The following is a 20,283-nucleotide window of genomic DNA, read 5'->3' on the forward strand; positions in this document are numbered from 1 at the left end:
GTCGTGATGCTGAGATTTCATGCTGCTGTTGTGTAATAGAAAGTCAGAATATGAGCCATAACCAAAATGTTATGGATGCTATACTTCTTACCACCACAAAGCCAGGACTTAAAATGATCTTTTACTTTGTAGCTACTGAGCTACTTTGGATGCATATTCAAAAAAAAAAAAAAAAAAAAAAGTTTAGTGACATAAAGAGCATAAAGAGGACTTCAGTGTTTCATTATAAGAGCTAATTTATTTTATAATATGCAAAGCAAAACTTAGAATTCTGTTGTTGGCTGTATGTACTTTTAAAAATTTTAAAAGTTGAAAGACTTCGTGTTTTTTACCTACTTGCCAGTATGGGAAGAACTTTCTGTGCTCTGTTTCCATTATACATTTTTTGTTTTTTTTTTTCAAGAGGAATTTATGGGTGATCATTACCTGTGACAGAAGATGACAACTTTGAAAATGATAAAGCATAATTAGTGGTATCTACTACTTTTTTTCTTTCCACATGATGGCACCAAAGTGCCAGATACTTGATTGTGCAGCTAGGCACTCTAGATGTCTTTCTTTCATGGCCAGAATGCCTGTGTAGTTTTTACATGGGCAGAAAAAACGTTGGAGAAAAAACATTTTCCTCATGTAAATGCTAGTATATTGTCTTCAATGGTCAACTGTTGTGAACTTATTCATATTAGATAAATACATCCCTAGCCAACAGAGGACTCCACCAACGAAAGGCTTACCAGCTTTGTCTGCTCATTTGATGTTAGTGTGCACTAACAGTTTTGCCGTGCCATAAGTCACTTGTAAGATACTGTTGTGACCTCTCAGCTCTCAAAACTTCACCATAACTGTATAATTAGGCTTTACACTGCTGAATGTGCTGAATGGCCATGGTGGTTCTCTCATTTCCTGTGATAGGTGTATATGAGCAAGGACTTAATAGGTAACATTTCCGTGTCAGTCTGCAAAATTAGATATGTGTTTCCATGTGTCTCTACATACATCAAGCAAAAGGCACATAGAAAGCTGTTGATCTTGTCAGTGGCAGGGTAGGGGGGAGAAAATGTGAGGAAGATTGGAAGAAGTTTAGGAGCCAAAGGATAGAAATCTCTGAGAAACCATTGCATAGTAGATCTGCTGCTCAGTGTCTGACTTAGGGAAGGAACGGAGACATCACTGAAGAAGGTGGTTGTATACTGTGGGCCTTCCTCTGACCACATTTCTCATGATGCCTTCTACCCAGGGTTTTTTTGCTCTGCACCATATGGAGAGAAGCAGTCTTCCCTTTATATTTTCTCTAGTAGATAAAGAGAGTTAAGCAGAATAACAAAAAAGTTTTCTTACAACAGTGCTGTTACATACACGCTCACTTTTCTTTTTATGAAAACTTTTCAGTTGTCTCTGACTGCAGGTAAGTTCTTACATGTACATGTAGTTTCAATATATACATAGAGAGAATGATAAATGGGAAAAAAAAAAAAAAGGAAAAAAAAAGTTTCTAGATTTTCTGTCTACGAAATTGTGTTATAAGCTTTATAACTTCCATTAAACTTTCTGAAAAAAATTGTCAATAATTTGATTGTCAGTAATCCCTTATATAGCTGCTTGTATTTAGCCCCATGTTAAGACAGATGCACTATTTAAATAGCTTGTTTAACTGAAAAAAGTTGAATCTAACTTGACAAAATAGTGTTCCATACTAAAATGTCTTTAATTAGACATAACCTAAACTATAATACTCATTTTCATCTGAGAATATCAGCATTCCTTCATTAGGTGGCTGTTACAAAGCATCGCCTCAACCAAGAAGTGCCAGGAGAAAAAGTAGCCCCATGAAAGACAATAAATTTAGTAAGTCAGAAGAAGTAACTCCTAGACGTGGATTGTCTTCGTTTTCAGCACCATCATCCCTAACTTCTCTGAATACTACAGCCTCGTCTGAGAAAAAAGTGTTTGCTGAAAGCCCTAGTCCTGAAGTAAGACTGAGAATGAAGAGTATATGTGTTTATTTTTTACCATTTACATTGGAAACTTTAAAAATTAACTTAGTAGCTGTCAAAATTTTCTGTAAGAAATATAGGAGTGGGGAAAAAGAACATTTCCAATAGTATTCTGGAAATGCTATTGAGGGGCATATAAGAGAACATCATTCATTTTCTTTCTAACTAGAAACAGGATTTTGTTATGTTTTGCAGCTGTTCAGAAATGGGTTGATGGGTTTTATTTCTCTGAATGTGAGGCAGTAATTATACTTGGAGAGTTCTGAAAAAACATTTTATCAGTGTATTATAAACTCAAGTTAAATAGTTCTGATTTGTTATGAATTGCTCACTTGTTTATTTGCCGCTTTCTGATCTAAGGGTCCATGGCTAAAAAGTACTTCACTACCATTTTCCATTAATTTTACTTCCCACAATGAGAGATCTGAAGACTTCAATTTACAGATGTGTGGAGAAACACCACTTTCACAAGGTAGAACTTAGATATGTACAGCCAGATAAATGTCATAATTTATACCTTGGTAACATCTAAGCTTCCAGTTCAAGTCTTCTTAAAATCAATGGTTTTCTTAATTTCATCCTTTACATTCATTTAGGATCTTTCTCTTGCCCTCATGTCTCCTTGTATTCTGCTTCTAAGAAAGGCCCAGCCTCATTCTTGCCATTATGTCTACGTGTAGTATTAACCCAAGTAGTTAGAAATTAGGTCCTAGAAATGTCCTAAGATCGGAGAGGAACAGATCGAAGTCTGAGAAGTGAATTTGCACTTTTGACTTGAGTCAAGTGTCGGCATCATTGCCTAAGCATCCTTGAGACTTAAAACAAGTCATTTTAATTTCATTTCTTCTTTGCCATCAACATGACTAGGATAAGCCTTTCTCTTCTTCAGGCTGTTATTGTTTTTCAGGTCTGGGGGTATTTCTTAGTCTCCTTTGTCAGACAAAAAAATCTGTGTTACAAAAATGGAATGTACCCAAGTTGAAAAGCACTGGAATGGGTTGTTAAACACCTTTCATATTGGTTAAGGTTATCATGCCTGGGAGTACTTTGTGTGTAAGACTCCAGTGGATAAGTAACATAGCCTGTTGGATACAGTGAGGAAAATGCTGTTGGCGTGGCCTATGTAATGTCTGTGCACTGGGCTGCAGCCTAATGAGATCAAAGTTAGGTACTTGGCTTGAAGAACTGAGTGTAGGAAGGTGAACAGAAGTTGAAAAGTCAGACACAGCATTACTGGGTAGTGAATAGCAAATATACTTAGATCTGTGTTTAATTTTTGTTTCTTTAAACATTTAGTTCTTTTTCGTTTTGCTGGTACATTGAGCATTGTTAATAGAACAATATTTAAGGAGAAATTTGTATGGGGAAAAGGATATGAGCATCAGTGTACTGGAATGTGTAGATTCTCCATGAGGAGGGACAGCATAAATGGAGAAGAATGTTAAGGTGCTGGTGTCAAGTGGTGGAAAAGGGACTGGAAAATAAGGGTTTCAATTTGGTGCTAAGGTGTGCAAGTGTAATGATTCCAAGCAGACTAATAAAAATGGTATAGCTAGAACTTCTAAGGAAACTACAACAATGCTTATGGGTTTTACGTGGCATTTTTTCATTACGGTTAATTCTCTGTATCTGTTTTGCAAACAGAGCTAAACTGACTTATACATTAAATTCAGTGAAGCTCATGCTACGATATAGTCAGAAGTCTAAAGTAAATCAGCTGTCTACAGTGTCCTGCACACCAACTGCTGCAACTTAACTACACTTGTCTAGATTCTGATGCCTACAGCTTGTATACAGTTGTTATACTAGCTTAGTAATAAGCTTAAAGTGAAAAATGAAAGGCTGCATATCAACAGAAGATAAAAAATGGTTCATACGAATTCAGAATTTTATTTGTCACCTGGAATCTGCCTTCATCACTGTGATTAAATTTCTTACATTGTCAGCATCAATACTCCTTTCTTCAGTTAACTTGGAGTTACTCTCATCCAAAACTTACTTCTTTTCATCAGAAGACTGTAACTTGGTATTTATCATAGGTATTCTTGGTTTGTATCTTAATTATTTGACAAATTTAGGTCTCTATTAATGTATGTTCAGATCTGATAAAAATGTTTTTAAGTATTATTGAAAAAGTGCTTCCTCACTGGCAATTTCACCACTTAGGCATGCATTTAAATTGACATGACATTTTGCTTAAATCCTCACCACTGAGGTGAGAAATAACCTTTCCATTATATCCTTGTGCATCCCACACTCCCGTAAAACAACACATAGATTTTTTTTTTTCTTTACGCAGATTGTCATACAGACCTGAGTAGTAGAGTAGACTTCTCTAGATGTGAAGAGTTCCTGCTGTGATCAGAATGGCTCTTGCTTTTGGTTTCTGCTCTATAGCCAAGTTCACGTGGAGAGGCAACTGGGAAGTTATGCTGTTATCATGCTCTTATACTTGTTAAAACTTTGGTTGTATATAGTAAGCACATTATCCTATGTGAAATTCAGTAGTATGTTTCTTGTACAGAAATAACAATAATGAGAAACCATGAAATTCTTGTTAACATATTGTCTAAGCGAATGTGTCCTCTTAATCTTTTTACTCCTGTTAGATGAGAGGAAGGATACCAGCCCCAGTGACTTGAAACTGGAGGATAATATTAGCAAAACCCTTTCTGTGACAGAAGCAATGACCACGACAGCATATGAGAAAACAAAGAAATCAGAGAAGTCAACAGATGACAGTTCAGATAAACAGGAGAACATTGTGCAAGGGCAAATAGAAACTGATACAGCACAGGAAGCGTCAGTAGATGGTCAGTCTGAACATGTGGAGTTGAAGATGACTTCAGAGGACTTTGTCAAGGTATTTTTTATGTGTTTTTACTATTGTTCAAAACAATGAGAAGTGCAATGAAAAGTTTTGTAAAGAAATTTGCACTTGGTACCTTAAATGTGTAAAACTCTGCTTGTAAAAGTTTTAGACCCAAGGCACTTACAAATTATCAGAGTCATAGAATATCCCAAGTTGGAAGGGATCCATAAGGATCATCAAGTCCGACTCCTGGCACTGCACAGGTCTGCCCAAAAGCTTAGACCATGTGACAAAGTGCACAGTCCAAACGCTTCTTAAATTCAGACAGGGTTGGTGCAGTGAATTGGATAGTTTTAAGTAAGTTTTATGGTGAAGTTTATGGATAGTTTTATGGTGAAGTTTATGGATAGTTTTAAGGAAGACGTAGGGAATACCCTTCACACTAATAGTTTAAAACAGACAAAGGTAGTAAAATGTGTGTTTTCAAATCTTAATTAAATATCCTTATGGAAGTTAAAATGCCAAATCTCTATTTTGAGGATTGAAAAGTTGAAATGATCAGTGTATGTTGACAGAGGATGGAATCCATGATGTGACTTAATTAAAAAATAAGAGGCAAAGTACTTTACACCTTATCATAAGAAAGAAAATATGTAGGTATATGTAACTGTTAAAGCTAAACATTAAAAACAGTTTAAAGAATGTTGATATAACAGGGGAGCCCACTGTTCGTTTATTTTTTTTTGTATTCCTTTGTACCTATAAACTATAGACTATATTTCAACATAATACAAAGAAACATTTCTAGATGCCATTCCAAACATTCCAAAAGGTGGTGTTTGGTTGTTGTTTTTTTTTTTTTTTAACTTTCTTACAGTATTGTACTGTGCCCTTTCTGTATTTGAGTGGCTTTCATGAGTATGTATGTTTAACATCCTTGTTAAATTTTAAAATCTGTGTCATCCTGAGCTAGTTCTGTTATCTGAGAGACTGAAATTTTACTATTCTTTTGTGTTTCTTAGAAACAAAGTGAAACAAAGGCAACAGTTCTACAAAACTCAAAACCTTCATCATGCAGGTGAGAGAACAATGCTGTCTATCATAGTCTACAGAGCATAAGATGTACGTAGGTGCCCTGACAATGCCACTTCGCTCTCATTTTCTGACAGCATTTTCTTAACTGCTGTCAACTTCTGACCATCTGTGGAGGATACCGTAGGAGATGAGATGTTATTATAATCCTTGCTCAGTATCTCCTCTGTCGAATTAGACTCCAAGTCTTTTGTCAATTTCTATAATGAGTATGTGCTCATGTCCACCAGTAAATCCAATTTGTGTTATCTTAACAGGTTTTAAGCTTTTTTATAGATGAAAGTATAAGGAGCTTGTAAATGCTCTTGGGCTGAATATGTTGAATAATGGCTTGTTTTCTCAGTAATAAACCTGCCCAAAGAAAACGTGCTTTTTCCTCCTTTCATATCCCCACACAAGTGCATGTACAAACCGAATCACAGTAAGTTCTGGTATCAAGTGAAATAAAAGCTGCTTGCTAGCAGCTACAGTAAATGAAAGGATGATTAATATGTTTCTGTCTTTACAGGTCTCTGTCTTCTGCACACTTAAAGAAAAAAGCAAAAGCTGTTCCATCAGCTACAGCTGTTTCATCTCAATACCTGGGAACATTGAAGGTGTTGGAGAATAAACACTTGCAGAAGAACAGTAGAGAGTTTGACAAAGCAGATAGTTTACGAGCAGCTGTTTTCCAGGTAGATCTTAAACAAACAACAAAGTAAAAAAAATAAAAATCTCCTATGCATATAAAGGCCTTATAGGAGCCAACAACACTTTTTTCATGAAATCAATATTGTTATATATTTTATTTTCATATGCTTACAGATTCAATAATCCTTTTATTCCAGTGGCCATTCCCTTTCATCAAATTGCAAACTTAAAAGCTAGATGAGAAGGACATACTGTGTTTTGTAATTTTGTGTCAGACTATTCTCAGATATGTAAGATATTTTCCTTTATTTTTAATTTTTCCTTAACAAAAGTAAGTGCTTTGTTTAAAATTTCTTTTTTCTGGTATGTTCTATTCAGTTGCCATTTAGGAAAAGTAAAAACAAGTCTAGTATTCTCTCTGGAAGGATAACCTGTGTGGATTCCGTATAGAATTTCATCACAATTCGTATGTGGGTTCCAGAAGATTTTTGTTACTAATATGTGTGAGGAAAAATATGCATTCCTTTTGTTAATAGATGTTGTTCATATTGGTATATGTTTGTAATACTATTTATGGTTCTAACCCAAAATTTAGAGCCTGAAATCTATACCTGTAGTCTGCATAGTTTTAAAGGTAGAATAGGTTACATTTAGGACACTCATATTTTTAAGCAGCATATCAAATATATAATTAAACCTTGACAATTGAAGTCTGATTCTGCAAATGACTCATAACACATACCAGTGCCTGGAGTCTCACTCTTCCCAGTTGGACTTTGTTGGACTCTTCAGTTACATGTATTTGCAAGAGAGACAATAAATCTAAACAATAATCCTGTATCCCAAGTAATAAGAATATTCCATATTTCTTTTTTTTTTTTAATGCTTACATCTAGTTGATGTTTTTAAGAGATTTTATTAAAGATCTTTAAGGTTTTTCACCTTTGTAGCAATCATTGTAGAACCTTAGACTTTACTTAACATGAAAAAAAATCACACCAAAAAAAATCTGTCATGAAGGTCCTTAAAATAGTTTAATTTGAACCATGTCTCACTTTTCTATGTGTGATAATTATTAAAGTAGCACATGGAAGAACTGAGGGTGATTCTGGTTGTCGTTATATTGGTGCTGCTCTAATAATATCCACCTGTTTTAACCGAACATCTTTAGTTACAGCTTAAAAACACTTTAAAAGTGTAAATCTTCTAATATTCTTACAGAATTGGCTGGAAAAGAAAAGAGCTTTACTACTGGAATTAAAGAGAAATGAAAAGAAAAAAGCTGAAAATCTGAGGATCAATACTGAAAAGGTTTGTTTACACTCTTGTTTAAGGAGAACTTGACAAGCTATCATTCTCTGAAGTATATTTACCTGTGCTTTGTGTCTAATTACATCAGTCTGCTACTGTAAGGCCTCTGGTTTTCCCTAATTGGAAACAATGTTTCCAATTAGAAACTGATTCTAATGTCCTGATTGTTGTGGTTGTGCGAAAGGGTGTGTGGCTAATGCTTCCCTACACCTTTGTACCAGGTTAAAAGTGTTAAATTAATTAGATCAAGTTTCAGGTTTGTTTGCAATGACCTTGGGATACTCAACCTTTCACGCATTACATTTTAACATATCTTCTGGTGGAAAATGAGTTTGCTCCCTATCCCAAGAGATTCTTACATTTTACATATACAGTTGTTAGATTGGGTTTTTAAGTATTTAATATGTTTGCATTTTAAGTATTCAATACGTATTTCATGTTTTTCTACACATTTTGCAAAAGTCATTTGTATAATTTGAGTGAGTTAAGTTAAAAATGAGCATAGAAAAGTCTATATAGACTAAATTTGAGTATTACTTGGAATGTTTTCTACATACCCATTTCTTTATTGCTGAATCTAATCCTACATTTGAGAATGAGCTTAAAGCATACTTTTTCAACTACAGATACATATTTTATATTTAAGCATATTTAAATGTAGAATGTTATTTTCAATCTAGAAAGAAGATGTTAAAAGAAAGGAAGCAATTGCATCTTTTGAAGCCTGGAAAGCGATGAAAGCAAAAGAAGCAAAGAAGTTAAGTGAAAAAAAGAAGCTCGAGGAACTTAAGAGAAAGAAAGCAGAAGAACAGAATGCAGAGAAAATGGAAGCAGCACAGAAGGTAATGTGAAATATGTACATAAAGGTGGTTCAGATATAGTTCAGGAAATTGCTGATAATAATTTTGGTTAATCCAGCAAGAGATGGAATGAACTGGATTCTAAAATCTGAACACAGTTAATCTTTGAAGAAAACATGGTGAGATTCCATTCTGTTGTAAATATTTAACGTTTACATTTGTACACAGACAAGTATTTCTCTGTATCTGGATTCTATTAGCTAAATACAAAATAAACTCCATATAAATGCATTGGCAAAGAACTATTGTGTAGTGGGGAAAATAACGTGCTTTTTAGATATAATGAGCAATACCCTTCTGAGCAATACAACAAACAAATATTCCAAAATTTGAACATGAAGAAATACCAAAAGTATTAATCCAGTGTAAGTGAGGAGAGCATTGACAAAAAGATGAGGGGGAAGATTTCTGATGAATCTGTGATTTTCTTCAGGCATTTGAAAAATGGAAAGAAAGAAAAACAGAATATTTAAGAGAGCAAAGCAGAAAGGAAAAACAGTCTGAAAGAATCAGGAAGAGGAAAGAAGAGGAACTGGTTGAAGAAAAAAAGAAAGACAACATATCAGCAGTTGAAAAATGGTACTACATTTGAGTTTTGGTATATCAGTTTCCAGAACCTTTGCTTATAAGTGCAGTAGGTCTTCTGTGAGTGCTTGATGTGCTTGTGACTGGGAAACAATGGCTTGCTTGGGATGAGGCTTTTCATGAGCAAGCACAATCCTAGTGAGAACACATTCTACAGCTTCTTTTGTTTTAGTAACTTAAATAATTTCTTCCCCAAAAGACTCAGCCCAGGCAGAGGTACTACAACTGAGAAGTAAGATTCACTGAGTAGTATGATGTCTTGTGTGACTAGTCTCATGCTTCATTAGTAAGCAATAGGAAGGAAGAAGGTAAATCATTCTTAAAGTTTTTGGAATACATTGCATGAATGTAACTGTATTCAAAAGCAAGTGAGATGTGTCTGCTGAAGGAATTCTTTGTTAGTTTTACAAGCCAAGAGTTTTAAGAGACTGAGTGCAATTTACTATATTACCTGCAGAACTTTTAAATCTAATTTTTATGTGATACCAGATAAGGGGGAAAGTAGTATAGAGCAAATGATGCCATAGTAGGTAGAATAATAGTTTCATTTATACCTTGGTGTTAAATTACATGAAAACAGACATCAAAGATTTATAAATATATATGTATATTCTTGATCTGTTATTAAATGCATAAAATATCTCTTTGGAGTCAGTTTAGTTAATCAGTCACAGATACAGCATTTAGACTGTTACACAGTGATCTCCTATTCTTCTTTTTCACTATACAGGAATGAAAAAAAGGAAGAATATATAAAACAAAAGAAGGCAGAAAAAATCCTAGAGAGAAGAAAGCAAGAAATACAACAGACAAAGAAGGATGAAAAAGATAAAAAGGCTATTGAAGAATATGAAAGATGGCTGGTAACTTTTTTTTTTTGCTATGTAAAAAAAAAAAAATAATGTAGTAATGAGTGTGAATACTTGTATATGGTAATGTAATATTCTTGCTGTTTCATGCTGTTACAAGGGGCCAGATGATGGCAGTATTACATAGCTAGTCCTCAGATACTCTTGAACAAAATGATAAAGGATGGTGTGCTTGATCTTTAGCTTACATGGAAAATATATTCTTCCTACCTACATGACTTAGAGTTTTGAATTTCATAGTCTTTTCTTCCATTCCTTGTCAGGAGAAGCCGTCTCTGAATTGCCAGCTCAGTACAGCACAAAACCAGCAAAACCTAGCAGCACTGCCAGCTGAAGCAGTGTAGGCATTTGCCTTCAAGGCAACATTTAGAGTGGGGAATCCTTAAATTGATAAAAGCAGTTACACTGAGGTTTAAGATTATTTTTATTGACTAGAAAGGGCAAAATTCTAATGCTGCCAATTATATTTTCCCTATGACAGCATGTTTTATTCGTAGTTGTTAAGCAGTAAACTAATCTGGTAGTCCAGTCCCAACAATAAGGCAATATTTTTTTCCTTGCAATAGAAAGACAAACTAGAGCAGAGATTGCTAATATTCTTTGCATATGCTTTCTTAAATATGTGTGACTTGCTAGTTAAAGAAAAATCTGCATTTTCCATCCTCAGCCTATGCCACGGTCATTCATCATGTTGACTTCCAAAGTTTTCTTAGTTTGAGAGCATTTCTTCCATTGTCTCTCTTCCTTGTGATTTCTGGCATACATCCGGTACATAAGGGCTCTGTTACCATTCATAAGAATAGGATCCTGTAACTCAGCTGGCTTGAGATCCTTACACATGCTCATTTAAACCATTGGTAGACTATAAAAAAATATACAAGTCTTTTCAAGAGTTTCAGGTAGATTTTCTGCTTTTTTTCTCTGGTGATAGATGAGATTGTTCTGTTTGCTTTGCAGCTAACACACCTTTATTTCAAATAGCATATCAGCAATGACTCTGTTCCTTATGTTCCTTGGCTGGAATAATATTTCACTTTGTATAGTAACAGAGAAAATACACACCTTCAATGAACTGCAGAGAGAAACACTTGTAAAGTTATCAATTTATTATCAAGAGAGTGCAGATGATGTTTGCATGCAGATAGATAAACTGTTGTCAAATCTAGGAGGGCAGGATTTTGAGAGTCTTAAATGTATTCTTTAAAATAAGGGGATTTTTGTTTGAAGGGAAATAAAATAAGAGTAATATAGTGGGAAGTATTCTATTATCTTTTGTTCATTAGCAGTTCAGCAGAAATAAATGTGTGAATTCATCCTCAAATTTCCTGAACCAAGTGTTGATCATAATGCATGGGTAAAGCAGAAGTTTTAAAACCTCCTTGTAAGTTCTATAAGAAACATTCTGCTCTTATGTTAATGAAAATTCTGTTACAGATACTTTTAGAGGACATTGTTTCGATCTTTGATAACACAGTTTAAAAGAGAAGATTCATTTTTAAGGCATGAAAATGAATGCCCTGAAAAAGGCTATTAACGTGTAGAATACTAACATAAAAAGGATAATCTTGGGCTGAGATACTTTAGTATTGCTGAGAAAGATTAAGCTTCTGATTATTTTTTTTCATTTTATTTCTTTCATAATATTTGCCTCTTACTACTCATCAAGTACTCTTCAAGCCAATCTAGATGTATTTCTTGATTAAATGATTGCTTTTACTTAGTACTTTTTACTTTTATGACCAGTATCTGACATTTGTCATTGACATGCACCTAGTCTGAGAAGTGGAACATACAGGAGAATCATGTAGAAAGTTTATTATGATGGATTTTTTAGATGTTAATCATTAAATGTTTTTTTGTAAGAACCTAGAAAAAAGTGAGTATCCTAAATGTGTTATGTTCTCCATTGTACTTGGTTAACCTAGTTGAATTGTTGAGAAGTAGTGCTGCTCTGTGCATTCTTTCAGACTTACAGTTCTTGAAAATCAATACAGTAAGGTTATGATTCCTAGAAGAAGTTTGAAATTTTACCTTGAGGTTGAGTGTGCTCAACACCTATTTTTGGCATTCTAACACTGTTAAAAAACAGCAAGAAGTGTTATTGTACTGGATGAGTTTAATAGAATTGTTGGCTTTCTTGGTTACAAACAGCTAATATGAGTTATTCATTTCATGTGGTTTAATAAGATCTATCTGAAAATACTTTCTATATTAGAATCTTAATCTCCTGGTATTGCAATATGTTTGAAATATGGCTGTTAGAGGAATAATATTAAAATGTTGTAAGTCCTCTGTACTATCTAAAATTCAGTTATTATGTGACAGTCATACTGCTAACAAACCTGATCTTCCCAGAATTTTGTAAGTGAAAAATGTATTCCTCTTACCAGGCTATTGAGTGAAAAAATTTAAACAGAGAAATCAATCCAATCAACTTCATCTGCTGTATGACAAACTGTAGTTCTAGTTTTCATCTTGCAATATTTCTTTTGCTCTTCTCTCATTAGTGCAAATAACCTTTTATTTATTGTATTAGGGAAGATTTATATCACTTATTATGTCTTGTGAAGATGTGAACTGTGGCCAGGATGAGAACATAAAAAGCATGGTGTGTGTTGAAGGCAGGGAAGAAGTCAGCAAGGCTTCCTGTCAAATTTATTTTTAGAAAAAACAAGCAGCTAACTTAACCCAAGACTCTGCTTAGCATCAAGATTCAGTCATGAACATGGGATCTTCAAATCCAAGTATATAAAATAGAGACGTGATTTAAAAAATCCAAACCAACCTTAAGTCCCTTCCTGGGTGTGCGTATGCTTCACCTTTGGTTTGGCATTTTCCTACATGAATCGGTTGTGCAACGTGTATTCAGTAAAGAGTGCTTTATAAACATGAAATATGCATACTTTTAAGACATTATTTCTCATGTAATTGCCACTACTGCTACAATAAGTATTATTTTTAATGAATTTCCAATTACGTGTTCTAATGTCTCTTTGAATGTCAAATACAGATCCAGATTCTAAGATTGGTAGAATAAGATTAAATGTTTGTAAAAGTACATATGCAGGATATGTGCAAATACACCAAACAGGAGCATGAATCATACATGTTCCATTATAAAGAATATTCTTCCATTATAGAGAATATTCTTCCAAAGCTCACATATATTTTCATCTTTTTTTGAGAAATATCACTGATAATGCAGATTCATTTCTCTTTAGGGCGCTAAGCAGTTCCCTTTAAGAATCTCTGAAATGCATCTTGAATTTGTTCTAGACAGAGGAGTCAGAATCTTATGGTGCTACTTGAGCCCAGTTTATCTCAATTATCCCTTATAACCCAGGAAGATAGAGCTTGTACAGAGAGAGAATATTATTTAGCAGACTGGCAGTTCTGTATCACTTGTTTTAGTAAAGGGCATTACTTCTCCATGCAAACCTTGCCTTGCTTATAATCAGCTTTACTAGTAAAAACATGAAATCATTGATTTAGCCAGACCAGATAGATATTCCTAACTGAATTGTGTCTTTATGTTAACAAAGGCATTCAGGTCTTTGTTTAAAAACATAGTGATAGGGCTGATGTTTTAGTTGTACTCTTACATTTTTGTACATGTCACAATTGTAGCTAGCGTTTAGTAAGTTTGAATGGTGTATATGTATAAAATAAGGAAAAATTCCTCTCAAGCTCTTTTACAATAACTCCTCTACCACCGTTTGCTAGTCTCTTCCTTTAGCTGCAGTAACATCACTATTTCTCTTCTCAATTATGAATAACAGAAAGACTCTGCCAGGATCATGGGATCTTGCAGTGTCCCTCAGAGGGATGGGGTCGTGGGTTTTCTAAGAGTGCCACTTAGAGCTATCTTCAAGGAGCAGTACTTCCACAGCAATGTAGTTCACATGTGAAAATATTAAGCTTTGATGGTGCTTCAAAATACTGGCTGATAGGTTGCAACAGAGGAAAGAACCAAGGTTGGATTTGGCAAATTGATTAAGATTTTAAGCCTGCATATCCACAGTGCATCTTTATTACTAATGGTGTGTATGCCATCTGCTGTTCCTAGGCATGCGCTGTTTGTGTGCTAGAAAGCCAACAGCTCGAGGACCTTTTTATCCACCTGTCTAATGGGACACTCCTAAGTGATGTTCTGATTCATAATGTCAACCTTTGTTCCACCAAGAGGGAAATATTCCTTAAGCCAGGAAGTGGTGTGCTCATGCATACTCCACAAACCTACGAGTGTGATAAAAGGAAAATTTGCACCTGTAAAGAACTCCCCAGTATACTAAATTGCCAAGGTAGATGCACTCTTAAATTTTTGGTCTCGACAACAATGAAATGACAGGTATCTTTACAAAGAAGAACACTTATTTTATGTAGAACAGAACAATATAAGACATTAACTAATGATATTCAAGAGACCTACTATTCAGAAACTAATTAGCAATTATTTACTATTATTTTTAATCGGGCACAAAAATACCGTTGCAAGTATTGCTCATCCTTCATCATCCTAACTCACCACTGCTGTTTGAAACAATAGAAAATATCATCAGAACCTTACAATGTTTATAAAATGGATGGAGGTTTGTTTATAATTGTTTACTTCCTAGATTAGCTCATGGCAAGTGTGATTTAATAAGTACAGAAAGTTACACAGATGCATCAAAATTAATGTAATGAGAGATATTTAGCACTGTGTAAGTATCCTTTTAAAAGAAATATTGAGACTAATACATGCAAGACAAATACAATACCTAATCCACTAGGCTTTCTGTTGCATTTTTTGTTTAGCTAGTGCACAAAGCCAGCTCATCCTTGAGACTGTCACCTTAATTGTAAGCGACATCAAGTGTGCAGCCTCTGTGTTGCATTGTGCAATGTGCATGACTGAATCCCTAAACGGGATGTGCTAAGCTCCAAAAGGCAAATCTCTATTGTGTGTTAACTTCTCATTTTATCCAAGAAAGGTGTAGCAATAATTCTGACTTTTCCATTGGTAGAGTTCTTTTTTTGACACAACATTTTTTTCTTCCTTAGAAAAAGACAGAGAGGAGAGAGCAGCTTGAGAGGAAGCAAAAGAAGCTCCAGGCTGCCTGTGGGGATGAAGTGCGTTCTCCCTGGAGTCCACCTGGTAAAGTCATGTATTCAAGGAATTACTGAGCGGTCTATTGCATTCTGTGAGAAAAGATCGTTTGCAAATTTCTGACAGTGAATAGTCATTTATTTCAATAACATCTGCTTTTCACTGAATCAGTAATAGAAGTTGCATCCTTTCTTTTTAGTTAATACGATCTCTGGAGATTGGTTGTCCTTTTCCAGTGCTTTAGCAAATGCACTATTTTTTGTAATTCTGCATTTAACTTAGTCTTGCTAAATACTATGTTCCTTCATTCCTTTTTTTGTGGAAGTCTCCATTTAGGATACGTGAGACTGTACTCTGGTATTTTTTTTTCACACGATGAGTAGCAGTTTATTTAGCAGAATGGTTGTATTTAAGTTATTAGGCCTTATTACTATTCAGCATGAGTAATGACAGTAATTGCTCAAAATGAGTGGTCAGTTGCAACTGTGCATATTCAGAATCAGGAAAAAAAAGAAGGAAGGACTAAAGTGTTTGCCTTCAGAAATGTTTTAGAGACAATCTATTTATAAACCATTAAAAGATGATGAACAGGTGATAAACAATGCAATAAAAGGGAACGTACAAGCAAGGGAGCTAAACTGTATGTGCAGGATGAAAGGACAGTAATGCTAGATGATGTGTTTGAAATGCTTCTCTCCCTTTATCTGCAAGACCAGTTTCAAATGGGTAGTGGAGAGGCAAAAGCAGCTCTTGTTCTTATGTGGTAGGTAAGAGTGTATTTGTGAAGAAAGTACATGATCAAGAACGCTCCTGCCATGAGGAAGATGGGACTGGGGAGTTAAGCGTGGAAGAACTGTGGGGTGAAGGCAGGAGGAGGATGGGGAAGGAGATGTTAGCTGTTTTGAGGTAGAGCAAAGACAAAGCTAAGCAGTATGGTGGGGAGATGTTTTCATGCATTAAGAGATGAGCTGCAGAGAACACATTTAACCCTTTGATTATGTTACACTGTGAAATATAAAAATAGCTTTTAAATTAAAAGTGCAACATGGATAAACAGCCTTTCATGGGGCCAAACCCAGCTTGCTATGGGATGGTAAAAAAGAACTGGAACTGGTGAAATGTAAAATGATCCAGGGCTGAGACTGTAGCTGTTAATTCTGTTTCAGGTATTCATATACATTCCATCTATTTCCTGTTTCCTACAGGAAACAGCTATTTTAGAAGCATGTTTTGTAGTTCACTCAAAATCTTACATAAAAACTGCACGGGCAGAACAGTGGTGCTCTTCTGAGGCAATCTTAGGCACTGAAAATGACTTTTCTGGAACTTAATTAAAAGACTTCTGTTGTTGTTTTTCCATGATCAAATAAATCCCTCCCAAACACATTTTCATCATCGCTAATGAGCCAGTTGCTGTAGAAAGTTATTAAAACTACTTCAGTTTTTGTTTTGGTTTGTTTTTGTGTTTTTTTCCCATGGCTATTTGCCTCACTATTTTGGAATCAATGGGAAGACTAGAGATCTTTAGAGATCTTCACATCTCTTATTTGCCTGCTGTCTAAACTCAGGCTGTTACTTACGTGTTTTTTAACTTTAATTTTAATAATCATGTCAGATTTGTTCCTCAAGTGAGTATTCAGAAAAAGAAAACCAACAAAAAACCCTAGTTCATAAATTATAAACGTATTTTCTCAAATGAAAATCTTGCATTTGTTTAGACTGACAACCTCCTTGGGAAGGAGCATTTGAGAAGTAAACTTGCACTTTTACACTCTTATTCTGTTTATAAATTACTGAGATACTCATTAATTCTGTATTTCATTTAATGCTGGGGCATCTTCTCAGAAGAGAAAAAACACAAGACTGTCAAGCAGAGGAACTTCTTCAGTTCCTGACATTGTTTGCTTGTTTGTTACATTTTAGTGAGAGCCACTGATGATTTAAATGCATTTGTTTTGGCCATAACTATTCTATTGCCATAATCCTTTGTAGGTGAAATTTATTGTTGGTGTATATGTAAAAGTGAAATTCATAAGGATATCTCCTTTCCTTATGGTTGAATATGGTTCTGTTCATCCTTGTTAGTATGCACTCTTGTTTTGTGAATGCATAATTCAGAGCTTTGTCAAAGTTCGACAGAAATAGAAATATGTTCGAACAGTCGGTAGTGGAGTAGTTATCGTCATTAACCTAATTTCTCTCAGTAAATAAGGGTAAAGGAAGGCTTATAAGATGCACAGTTTTCTGTTGCAAATCATCTATTCACTTTGTGAAGAAGTATTTGCTAATCCTGAGAACAATTATGAGGTTTCGCTAATAGTTGTGATCTGTCAGATGATTTGTCTGTATGCAAATCCAGCACACTTGATCCATTGTGAGGAGTGGTTGCAGGTTTGATATGGTTTCTTTTAGATTAGGGTGTATCTTTACCCCAGGTTTTGAGTACATTGACTCATATTTTACACTGCACATCTTGACTTCCAGTTGCCTTGCTGGCACCTCATTCATGGTAGCCCTGCTGTGGTTTGCAATTTTTTAGCAGGTCTCTGCTGGTACCTACCACTTGCTTCCTGCTACCTTGTGGCAGGTCAGGCATTTTTTTCCAGCAGTAGCGGTGTGATAATGACTGTGTTAGTATCCAGAGAGAAAGCAAAAGTTCAGTGCTCACAGAAGCGTTGAAGAAGTTGTGAACATGCACAGCCAGAGCAGCTTCAGTGGACAATCCAAGAGGCAGGGTAAAATTACATATACCAGCAGGAGACATAACAGAATTAAAGCACAGCCAGAATACGACAGAACTGCCAGCTCAAATTAGCCCACCCAAATTTTTAGGGGTGGGGTTGGGGAGAGGAACAAATTCAGGCACTTAGGCTGGAGCAGTGATGTGCATTGCCTGCAAGGCTTTTAGCACTAGGAGCCTTGAGTTCAGGTTTAGTAAAGAAACCATAGCGCTGTAATTTCATGGGAAAATGAAATGTATAGGAGACAGGAAATTTTGCTGTGCAGCTATAATCAGGAGAGACTGAGACAAAGCATGCAGCCTGTGTGAAACTTGGCATGCTGAATCATCTAGATCTTTATTTCTGCAGTGTACAGCTAGAGCAAGTAAGGTAAGTCCCTGTGCTGACAGGCTTACAGTTAAGGGATGCAAATAAAAAGACTGTTAGAGGTAGCAGCAGAGCTGGAAAAAGGTATATCACATGCCTATTGCTAATCTGAATACTGCACTGTTACTCACTTTAAGCTTTTAGATGATTGGATAGAAAATTTTGACAGAAGATATAAGTGGGAAGATGTTGGTGACATCCTGCAAAGGAGTGATATACCAAAAACTCATATAAATTCACAGCTTTTCAATGAGATAAAAATGCTGAAGATCTAAAGACACACATGGAAAAAACAGTTGGTAAACTCTGTGTTCGACTTTTATAATAAAATTTTGCAAGCTTTGTCTAATCTTGCATTGTAAAACTTTGGACAGGTTAATGCATGATGTATAAAAAATTGGAGCTGAGGTGTACACATGTACAGTAACTTATAAAAACGTATGTGTATTTATTTGTAAATCCTGTTATGTTTACAGAGGGGAAATATTTATTAATAAAATATATTTTAATATAATGGAATCAATGTTTTCATGTGATCTGTGGATATAAAATCTTATTTAAAGCTGTTATGCATGTAAGTGAACTAGAAACTATCCCTAAGCACAACATATTCTTTCACCATTGTTCATATGACAGCCTGGGAATTATATCCCACTCAAGTTATAGCTTCTGATAGTACAGCCCTCTCCTTTGGTTCATGGACACTCACTTCTGCTTGCTGCCACACCCATGAAAATAGACATTTAAGGAGTGCAAGGGATTCCAAGTAATGACATGGAAGACGAACAGTCTCTTATTTTTTCCCAAAGTATTTTATTCAGTCATTAAGTTGTTGCACTGGTACACTAAAAGGGACAGGTTGATGGCCTAATTAAGCAAATTTAAAAATTTTATGCACTACATCAAGACCTCCAAAAATGGAATCCCTTATCCACCAGGAGCTGTCCAGGCAATATGTTGACAGGTAACAAAACACCGTACCCCTCTTTCTCAGAAACTGTCTCAGCAGGGGGAGATTTAGATACATCAACTAAACGAGGAGATAAGGTGACATTAAGGATAAATAATTTTCTGTTCAATTTCCTTTTCTGGGTAAGAAAGACTCTGCACAGGTCTCTGTGATACTTTTTTTTTGTTTGTTTCATATTCACAAAATATAAGGCCATTAGAACATCTCTTACCTGGTTTGTGTACCCAGGACTGCTATATCTCGCTCAGTTGTTTGTGTGTTGAACTGAGTCACCTGAGTATGACTAAAACACTGTCTAGCTTTTTCACTGCTATATCAAAATGTTCCCTAATGTGCCTGGTTTTCAGAGGACAAGTCTTGCTTTGTGTGGCATTGCAAACTTCATAATGCTGTCCAGGGCAGTCCCCTGTGAGATCCTGCCCAACAGCTCCCTGAACAAGCCATCATCTGCTCTCCTGAAGACCAAGGCTGTGGTTCTGCTGTTTGTCTTGTTCCCTTCTTGCAGGACTGAGAGCTTCCCAGTCTCAGCCATTGCAACCAAGGCTGCCAGCAACGTTCACAACCCAAACTACTTCATTCCTGTCAACATACAAAAGCTAAGCTCTACTCACAAGCTTCTCTCAGGTCATCAACACCATCAAATGCTACTTATAGTTGTTCCACCTGCAGGTTTCTACTGAACTGTTGGTTTTAAAGAACAATTTCTCAAATACCAGTAAGTTATCTTGGTTAGACTTTAATGGCTAATCAGTAATAGCAAAACTGACCTCATTGTTTCAGCCTGGGGTGTGGAGAAGTTTGTTCATATTATCAGACTGTATGCAGACAGTTAAGCTGTATTTTCAACATAACACATAATTTTAGCACCTACGCTCATAACAGATGAAAAGCCCTTAATATTGCAAAGCATTTTCCTTTTCTACTTCTTTTATGAATAGACTGTAATGCTTTTATTTCTGGCTAA

General features: G+C 35.4%; 1 protein-coding gene across 2 annotated transcripts in view; it reads left to right on the forward strand.

Annotated features, from left to right (window-relative positions):
* Positions 1–18,792, forward strand: part of MAP9 (microtubule associated protein 9) — a 70,095-nt gene extending 51,303 nt beyond the window's left edge. The window contains exons 5-14 of one of the 2 annotated variants that reach the window (XM_082758606.1): positions 1,771–1,970; positions 2,355–2,466; positions 4,604–4,857; positions 5,829–5,884; positions 6,407–6,572; positions 7,750–7,839; positions 8,520–8,681; positions 9,133–9,278; positions 10,015–10,147; positions 15,197–18,792. In XM_082758606.1, coding sequence (XP_082614732.1) covers positions 1,771–1,970; positions 2,355–2,466; positions 4,604–4,857; positions 5,829–5,884; positions 6,407–6,572; positions 7,750–7,839; positions 8,520–8,681; positions 9,133–9,278; positions 10,015–10,147; positions 15,197–15,319 — 1,442 coding nt within the window. In that variant the 3' untranslated portion in view covers positions 15,320–18,792. The remainder of the gene's footprint in view (positions 1–1,770; positions 1,971–2,354; positions 2,467–4,603; positions 4,858–5,828; positions 5,885–6,406; positions 6,573–7,749; positions 7,840–8,519; positions 8,682–9,132; positions 9,279–10,014; positions 10,148–15,196) is intronic. The other variant, XM_082758607.1, reaches the window with a different exon arrangement.
* The last annotated feature ends 1,491 nt before the right edge of the window (positions 18,793–20,283 follow it).

The sequence above is a fragment of the Aythya marila genome (assembly GCF_965140915.1).
Source record: "Aythya marila genome assembly, chromosome: 4".
NCBI classification, from domain to species: Eukaryota; Metazoa; Chordata; class Aves; order Anseriformes; family Anatidae; genus Aythya; species Aythya marila.